This window comes from Cnephaeus nilssonii (genome assembly GCF_951640355.1).
Source record: "Cnephaeus nilssonii genome assembly, chromosome: 6".
NCBI lineage: Eukaryota > Metazoa > Chordata > Mammalia > Chiroptera > Vespertilionidae > Cnephaeus > Cnephaeus nilssonii.
This window is the reverse complement of record NC_137077.1, coordinates 55,183,214-55,193,040: the sequence shown is the minus strand read 5'-3', so window position 1 is coordinate 55,193,040 and position 9,827 is coordinate 55,183,214. Positions and strand designations below refer to the sequence as shown.

Sequence of the window (9,827 nt, the reverse complement as noted above, 5' to 3'; positions counted from 1 at the left end):
AATTTTGACCTTTCCTCTTAATTGGCATATAAACATAAATTTACTAGAAAATAAATCATGTTCTAAGGGACAGTTGAATTTTTACCTTATTCATGATACCTATTTATATTATTTAAGGTGGTTCAGTTCAACTGTGGTTTTGCAAATAGATGGAATCATTTCCAGAAAAGTCATAATAACAAATCAATGTCTTATTCTAGAATTATAAAAGCATAAGCCTCTTTTTAAATAACTACAGTTCCGTGTCAGAAAATCTAAACAAATGTGTGGTTAGGAATGATTGTTATACCTTAGGGACTTAGTTTATACAAGATAGATTAGCAAGATATGAGCCTCATTATGCATGAAAGTCATTTGTTTTTCCATGAATCCAACAGAGCACAAGTTCTGGGGTTGCAATTCATAAAGAGAACGAATGTGAACACTGAGCGCTGTTATGACATTAATCTTCATGAATATGGAAAGAAGTGAATTATTATCTTTCTCTTTATGAGGTGAAGAGAACTGTCACAACAAATTTGAATCTTGGTATACAGTATATTAGAATGTGAAAGCTGGAAGGGCCCCAGAGAGTTAGTCTAACCCTTCTATTTACCCAAAGGAAAGTGAAAATGTTCTTAAGAGACTCACCCAACTTTATGTGGTGAGCTAATGGCAAAGATGGTACAGATCTTTGGATTCCCAAAATCGGGATTTTTTTTCAACCAAAAAGAGGGGCAAATTTTCCCTAGTTCCAGTTTTGCCTTTTTTTTGGTGTATAAACTACTTAGTAATAGACAAGGCCTACAGATAAAGGACATACCCACAGTGCGAGCCCAGCAACCCTGATCTTGGCGTGCCGGCCTCCAACACGAAGACTCCAGAGTGGCACAGCACTCTGTGGGCCTGAATTTTCGTCAGCCACTCCACATCTTCACGGAGCTTGTTGTCCACGTCATTGGCCAAGACCTGGCTGTATTTTCTGTCCTTCATGTCCTTCTGTCTGTTCAGGAGCCAGTCTGGAACCTTGTCCTGGCATGGATTCCGCATAATGGTGATCACACATTCCACCTCACCCTCAGTGAGCTCTCCTGCCCTCTTGCTGAGGTCGATGTGTGCTTTCCTCAACACCATAGGAGACATCTTCACCCCACACCCTAATTGCAGTGATGGCAAAGGCTATTTTCCGCCGCCCATTGATATTGGTGCTGAGTACCGGCAAAATATGCTGGAACTTCTCAGGGATCACTAGAGACATGGGGGCAGCCCCAGGAGTGCATGTCAGCCTCCTGTGGAAAAGGTAATCCCAGTTTTCCTAAATAACCGAGCGTCTTCTATGTGTGTGCCCTCTTTAACACACTACCAGGGATCCTAAACTAAATATAAATAGTCTACTTTTGACCACTTATTGTGAGCTAAACCACTTCTTGGTGTTTTACTTTCACCTACATATATGCTGTGCCAATTTCACTGTCAATAAGTTCTCTCTGCCTTGGTGCCTAACCTGGATAACCTATATTAGAAGAAAACTGGAATTATTACTATAGGATGATGCATAGAAAATGTTTGGAACATCTAACCCATTGCAAAAATTCTTCCATAGGAAAAAGGACTGCTAAAAAATAACACATAATAAAAATATATTCTTCTAAGACTTAAGACATATGGATGGGCACAGGTAATAGAATGAAGTAGTAATTGTGCGAGGTGAGGAGAGAAGAACTGGGAGATGGGGGAAAGAGTCTTCTGGCTTAGGCAACTGGGTGAACAAAGGTGCCTAGAACTGAAGTAGGCAAGATAGAGGATAGGATGAGTAGAGGCTATGAGGAAGGATGGCAATAGGTTTTGTTTTAGTTTTAGTTTTAGTTTTAGTTTTAGTTTTATCTGAATGCTTGTGTCCTCCCAAAATTCATTTGTTGAAACCCTAATCCCTAAGATAGCATTAGGAGGTGGAGTTTTGGGGAAGTGCTTAGGTCATGAAGGCAGAGCCCTCATGATTGGGATTAGTAACTCATAAATGAGGCCCCCCGGTGCTCCCTTGCCCCTCTGCCTTGTGTGGGAGAACAAAAGGACACCATCTAGGAACCAGGAAGTAGGTTTCCACCAGAACCTGACCGTGATGGCATGCTGATCTTGGACTTCCAGCCTCCAGGCTGTGAGAAATAAATGGCTGTATTTATAAGCCACCAGTTCATGGTATTTTGTTAGAGCAGCCCAAACGGACTAGGTCAGACATGTCAAATTTGAGTTTTATGATTCTACTAGAGGCCCAGTGCATGATTGAATCATGCACGTGTAGGGTCCCCTACACGCTTTCGCTTTCGATCACGGGGGAGCTGGGTGCCTGTCCGCTGGTGCCTGAGCGGACAGGCACCCAGCTCCCACGCTTTTGCTTTCGATTGCGGGGGAGCTGGGTATCTGTCCGCTGGTGCACCAGGCACCCAGTTCCCACGCTTTTGCTTTTGGTCACTGGTGCACCAGGCCTTTCAGAAGCCTCCAGTGTGGCAGAGGCTTCTGAAAGGCCTGGTGCCTGAGCGGACAGGCACCCAGCTCCCACGCTTTTGCTTTCGATCACGGGGGAGCTGGGTGCCTGTCCGCTGGTGCACCAGGCCTTTCAGAAGCCTCCACCCCGCCGGAGGCTTCTGAAAGGCCTGGTGCTGGAGCAGACAGGCACCCAGCTCCCCCACTTTTGATGGTCCACGGTGGGATGTGAGCTCACTGCCCCAGAGGCCCCTTCTGTGCCGCAGCACAGCCATGGCGCAGACGCTGAGCTCGAGCCGCCACTGGCGACGCGAGCTCAGCGTCCCACCGGCCCAATCGGCCACCCCGCCCCCCCCCCCGAGTCCCGCCCCCCCGCGCCTCCTGGCCAATCGCGGGCATAGCGAAGGTACGGTCAATTTGCATATTTGTCTATTATTATGATTCTATAATCATCCCCACCCTCAAATAAGTAGTGGTCTCTAAACAAATGCTTCAAGTTTGTGCATGCCTTTAAAATGAGATAATTTCAAGAAACCCCTTTTATAAAGAAAAATTTGATAAAGCAACTCCTTAGCATATCTGTTTTGTGAATTCCAATTTTAGTATATCGGGTTTTCCTCCAAGAAAAGCACATCTGTACATATGCTCATTATAGAATTTTTCAATTCATTGCTCCAGGAATGATGACTGCCAATTCTGAAACTTGTTGGAATTGTATGTCACAACTTCTGTTTAATCCCATTTATCCTTTCGAAATTAAGTTGTTGTGTTTGTTAAAAAAAAAAAAAAAGGCAATTTGGTCCAAGTATCTCAGAAATTATCATATTTAAGACCATGGTTTTTAATCTTGACCATGGTTTTGAAGTTTTCCCTGCACCCAAAACTTCATCCCCTCCATAAACTTTATGCCATCTTCACTCCCACCCACCCCTAAACTCCACACCATTACCATCCCTCCACACAGAGAGAGAATTTTAAGACCTTTGAAAGATTTAGTAGTTCTTACTTTGGAGCTACCACTGCATAATATGGCAAACATATTAAAATAACTTATGCAAATCACTTACAACTTTATGGGTTGAGTTGCAGTAGACTAGTTGATGTAATGTTATGTTCTAGAGGTATTTAAATTAAGTATTAATTAATTTCATTTTTTCAGGATGGGTTTTGTTTTTTAATTTTAAAGCCAACAAAAATATTTTAAACTTCAAACATTTTGTAGGCCCTTGAAAACTTGTAGTCCATTAAATACTTTTTCTGTAACAATCTACACTAATAAAGGAGTAACATGCAAATTAACCATCACTCCACTACACCCACAAACCACACCCACCAGCCAATCAGGAGCGAGTATGCAAATTAACCCAACCAAGATGGCTGTGGCCATGGAGCGAGGAGGCTTGGGTTTCCCTGGCAATGGAGGAAGTCAAACTTCCTGCACACCCTGGCCGGCCCTGGGTTCCTCTCAAGGCTACAAAGTTTCAATTATAGAAGATAAATAAATCCCAACAAAAATGGCTGAGGCCACGGAGCGAGCAGGAGGCTTGGGTTTCCCCAGTGATGGAGGAAGCCAAACTTCCTGGCAGGCCCTGGCCTCCACTCAAGGCTACAAAGTTTCAATTATAGAAGATAAATAAATCCCAGATCCCAGGGCCTCCACTTGGGTCACCGGGGGGCACGGCCGGCCTGCAAACCACCACAGGCCCCTTGCCCAGGCCACCACACACCCCAAGGGAACACCAGCTGGCCCCCATCCGTGCAGCAGGCTTCTATCGTATCTAATAAAAGAGTAATATGAAAATTGACCATCACTCCAACAGACAAGATGGCTGCCCCCATGTGGTCAAAGATCCTGCCCCCATGTGGACACAAGATGGCCACCACAAGATGACCAGCAGGGGAGGACAGGTGGGAGGGACCAGGCCTGCAGGGGAGGGCAGTTAGGGGCAATCAGGCTGGCAGGGGAGCAGATAGGCATCAATCAGGCTGTCAGGGGAGTGGTTAGGGGGTGATCAGGCTGGCAGGCAGAAGTGGTTAGGGGCAATCAGGAAGGCAGGCAGGCGAGCAGTTGGGAGCCAGCAGTCCTGAATTGTGAGAGGGATGTCCAACTGACCATTTTGGCCCGATCCTACCGGGATCGGTCCTAAACGGGCAGTCGGACATCCCTTGAGGGGTCCCAGATTGGAGAGGGTGCAGGCTGGGCTGAGGGACACACACCCCCGTGCCTGAATTTCGTGCACCAGGCCTCTAGTTGATGGATAAAATAGTTCCAACAACAAACCCCCACTCAAAGAGAAAGATGAAACATCAGTACTTTCAGAACATTTTGCTGATTTTTTTTCCCTCACACATAAATAATTTGTATCATTTTAAGTGTTTCTCATCATGGGCTCTTTTTCTCTTGTGCAGTAGTTGGCATGGAGCACCAGCTGGTTTGGGAATTGATTAGCTGGCTTGTCCTGGGGTGGGGTGCTTCCTCTTTTCCTGCCATGGGATTTATCTCATGTACCTCTGCCAGTTATAAGACCTCCTAGCAAAACTATGGTCCAACTGAGACCTAAGATAGAGCTTGGTCATCTATGGGATTGTGCTCCAATTTCTATAAATTTTGGAAGATATTCACAGGGAAAGTATTAAGAAAGCAAAATGTGATTGTTTAAAAGCAAATTGTCAAATATTCAGGGATAAACATGTCTTAGGTATTTTCCTTCACAGAAATCGGTAGCAGAAGCATGCTGAAAACTACAAGGTTTCTGTACATTTGTAACTGATTTCAGAAGATCAACTTTGGTAGGTTCCTCCCAAGGTTGAAATGCTCAGGACAAGAAGGACCCTGAGTTGTTCCCTCTCTTTCTCCTTTCTTGGCCATGCTTATCCAAGTCACAGCTTGGACAACAGCGAACTGGAGGAAAGAAGAATGGAATAAATGGAAGTAGACTGAAAGCTGTGCAAAGATGTGCATTTCTCTCCTACACCTCAGACACTCACATCTCCATTCTTCTCTGTGGAGACAGTCTGAGTTCAGTCAGAGAGAAACCAAGGCCTATTTAATCAATAATTTGACAATATGCTCAGGATACCCCTTTCCTTTAATTAGATAGCCACTTTCTTTTGACAATGAAAGGAAAGTAGCTCTTATAATATTAACTTCTCAAATAGCAAGGTTGTGTTGAATTTAATATGCTCATTTGAGTTCTACCTTACACTCCACCAGAGATAGCATTAGAGAATTGATTTAAGAAAACAACTGCAGCACATGATAATTGCAACTTATAAGTGGTATTAATGATTTTAGTTCCTGTTCTGTCATTTTGTACACAGTTTTAAAGGTTCAAGAACTTAAATGTAAAAGGGGGAAATTGATTTTAAAACAAAGCTAGCTCTTTATTTTAACAAAAGATGAACTCAAAAGGGGTTTTTCTCTTACCTATGAATAGAAGTTCTGTGTAATGTTATAGCTAATGGAATATTGATTTTCCCCCTTTCTACTTTTTGCAATGTGCTTTGTAGCTGCTTTTTATGTATTTTAAATATACAGGTCTTGTGTCGCATTTGGGAAAACATACATACACAGAAAATGTATTCTCCCAAATGGGTCTAGGTATTTCGGCTGTCAGAAATCTATTTCACACACATTAGTCTAGCATCAGACCAACTGTGATGCCTGTGAGAGGAGTAAGTTGAAATTGGAGAATTCAGCAATAACTGTTCAATGAATAAGACTGATTTCAAACCAGAAATAATTTCAACCTGATTTTTAATTAAAGGCAAAAAAATGTGGAAGTGATCACGAATACTTATACTTTCTGAGATGTTTTCCCCCATTTCTTTCCACACTCATACTGCCTCCATCATATTCTTTGCACGCTGAAAATAATTACATATGGTAGCAGGGTTGGCAGGCCCTGAAGCTGACAACTTCAATCTTCTTACCAATTTCATCTCTAAGGACAAAACTATAACATGCAAAAAAAAATTTGAAGGAAAGGGGAAATAGTTACATATTTGAAATGAGACTCTGTAAGGTACAAAAGCCAAGTGTGATCTCTTTGTATTGACTCAATCCAGAGCCCCAACTTCTAACTTTATTTTGAGCATGGCAGTCCTCGAGGTAAGTCACTGACTTAAGGCTGGTTATGAGTCTGAATCATGAATCTGTATGCAGTAAAAGCAGGAAACGCAGCTCCTTTAGAAAGCTGAAGTGCCTGAGACTCGGAATCACACGTCTTTCCTTGGTCTCTCATTCGCTGTGTTGCCTTGAGCGTGTCGCTTAGCCTTTCTGAGTCTGCTTCCTCGTCAGTGACATGGACTAATTGGACAGTATGGTATCCATGATCTCTTCTAGTTAATTCTCCGCCAAAAAGCATTGATTGAGCAATGGCCTTTGGCCCAACTCTGCAGGATAAAATAAAGATCTATGTTAGTATGATGTGCTTGGCGGGGGCGGGGAGTCCTACCACCCCTCCTGGCCTATAAGTAATTTAAAGGCAGATCTGTGCCCAGTTCCTCTTTCTTCCCCCCCTTATATTTAGCACAGTGCCTAGCAAAATAGAAGCACCCAATAACTATTTTGGTCAATGAATAAATATATAAAAGTTTCCATGGTAATTTTATAGCCTCCTTGAGAAAATATCACAAAAGCATTCTTTGTGTCTGGGCAGGGGGGTGTGGAGAGGGGAAGAAGGGAGAATAACTACTATAACTAAGAAACATGATAAACAGTGGCCCTGAAAATCTCATTTGTCACACTCAGAAGCAAAAAAATTAAAATAAGTTACTAAACCATTCTCCTGAATTAAGGAATGAAAGCTCAATTTATAATTGGAACAACCCCCCCCCCCCCCCCAATTAACAAGTGTTGTTGCTCATCTTTCCAGCTGCACCTAAAATGACTGATGCCTTGAAAGGAACTTGCTTGCTAATAATCATCAACACAGCTGGTGCCACAAAAGCTTTCCACCACGATTGTTACCTTGGTTAATGAAGTCTCCTTGGAAGAGCAGAGATCTTAATCTCCAGCAAAATAGTCATAGAATTGTAAACATCAGAATTCATTTCATGAGGCTTGAAAAAAAAATTTCTTTTTAAAATAAGCTTAACTTTTAAGGAGAAAAGACATTTAAATAGAGAAAGAAAATCTTTTCCAAACACAATTTTCCCAATTTTTACAGTGAAATAACTGAAACTAAAGCTCCACTTGATTTAAAAGCAAGCCGGGTTCTAAACCGAAGCCACGGTCACTGCTACACACAATCGGTTTATTCCCCAGAGAGGGGTTGGGCAGGGAGACTGGGAGGTCTATTTGTCAGTCAAGGTGAAAGACCAAAAAACCAAGGTGTCAGTTAAAGAAACATATTTATGCTTCCCTAATGCCTTCTAAAAGTCCCCTGTCAGAAAAACAACATGTGTTCCAGCCTTGCACATTTTATCTCCTGAGACATCACATGTCATCAATCATCTCAGTCTGTCAAACATTCATATTCCAAATCTCTCAAATATCAAATAGGTCTCAAACACGAAGTGCACTCTGATTACCAATTACTATTGGATACTCCAGGTGACAAGTTCTGTTCCAGGCTCTTAGCTCTCCCCTCCCACCGTCAAGCTCCAAGGATTGCACGTGAGAGGCCCAAAAAAGAGCTACACTTGGGAGGATGTGGCATGAACAGCTTCATTCCTGTGACATAGAGAAACACTCAGCATCCACTGTGACCATGGCTTCCTCCCAGGGGGATGCCCAACATTCCCCTGAATGTCTGGCTGGCTCCAAGATGGTGTTTTCTGAGTAATGGAAAAGCCCATTCTCTCCCTCCCCACCAGTCAACACTGCCTCCCCCAACGGCCTGTCACAGATGAGTCACCGAGTTAAAACAGCTTTGCCCATAACCAAACACCCAAGGCATGGTATTGCTAATAAAAACACAGTTAGGTGGACAAGCCTAATTCTGGAGAGAGGATCTGGAAAAGCATCACAGAACAGGGGGTGTCTGAGGAGGAAGGGAAAAAATAAGGAAGGCTCTGGAAAGAAAGGACATGGAGTTGACTAAAGATAATCATAAGCTACTTTGCAGTTTGCTGAACATGCAGCTCTGAGGTCTGGACCAGGAGCTTTACAGTGGTGAAAAGAGCACCAGCAGGCTTTGGGTGTGCAAGTAGCAAACATGTGTGCCGTGAGTCTACTCCAGGGCCCCACACAATGGTTTTGAGATGTTGATCACTGCACACCTTTTAGCACTCAACTCACCAATTCAAACCTGAAAGCTTCTTATTTTATGAAATTATGGTTTTTTCGTTTGTAAATACATTTTGTTCCAACTACCCACATGTTTTCCCATCTTCTTATCTTTGTTGATTTTCTTTTTCTGCAAGGAAAGCCCTCCCACCGTAACAACTGGAGAGCTAAATAGTATCCATCACTGAAGACCCAATTCTATCTCATCTCCTCTGTGAAGACCCTCGTTAAAGAGTGGTCTTTTCCCCTTCAAAACCTCCATAGCATCTATAATAAGAAAAGGGTAATATGCTAATTAAACCAGACAAAGCCGGGGCCGGAGCGAAGCCGCCCAGGTCCCGGGTGCGGGAGGGAAGCTGGTGCCAGCAGCTGGGGGGAGGAAGGCCTACTCTTGCACTAATTTTTGTGCATCTGGCCTCTAGTGTCCATATAAATTAGAGAGCATCGAAGTTGCACAGGATTCTTAGTTTATCTAAATTCTGGATGCAGGTTGGCTGGAGAGGCAGAGCATAGGCTACACCCCATCCCTGTCCAAGGATCACCCAAGATAGGCATTCAATGCACACAGTGTAATTCTCTAGCTCTGGCCAATTCCTCTAAGGAATGGTTTTCCAGCATCCTAACCGTGTACAGCTCTATCAGTGTACTTTAGCTTGGAACTAATGATAGCAAATAATTTTTGCCAACATTAAAATGAGACTGCTTCCTCATAATTGGGAAATGAATCTTCTCACAATTACTCTTCTCCCTGGTTCTATTGTTTTCACTTAGCTTTAATACCATTCTACTATTTTCTCTCTTTGTGTGTGTGTGTGTGTGTGTGTGTGTGTGTGTGTGTGACCAAACCTTTCAAATGAAAGAACTAACATATATTGTTTTCTACATTTTACCTTAAAAATTCACTTCAGACTTAGAGAACATATGTGGTTATCAAATGAAAATAATGAATACCATTTCATAATTATACTATTTTTAGACAGTAAGATAACTATTTTTAAATGTTTCTGATTTGGTTTAGATCCAAGAAATTAGGTTTCTCTTATCTATAATCTATTATATGACTAATTGTGTGGTGTTCATCTTTAAAAGCAAAATAAGGAATTTGGCATGTTAGCTCATTATTTATATTCATATT

General features: G+C 42.6%; 1 protein-coding gene across 1 annotated transcript; it reads right to left on the bottom strand.

The window, feature by feature from the left end:
• Positions 1-783: 783 nt before the first annotated feature.
• LOC307101068 (small ribosomal subunit protein uS13-like) lies at positions 784-1,122 on the bottom strand (the record flags this gene model as incomplete). The annotated part of the gene is made up of 1 exon (XM_079773787.1): positions 784-1,122. The coding sequence occupies one exon, from the start codon at positions 1,120-1,122 to the stop codon at positions 784-786; it is 339 nt and encodes a 112-aa protein (XP_079629913.1).
• Between the last annotated feature and the right edge of the window lie 8,705 nt (positions 1,123-9,827).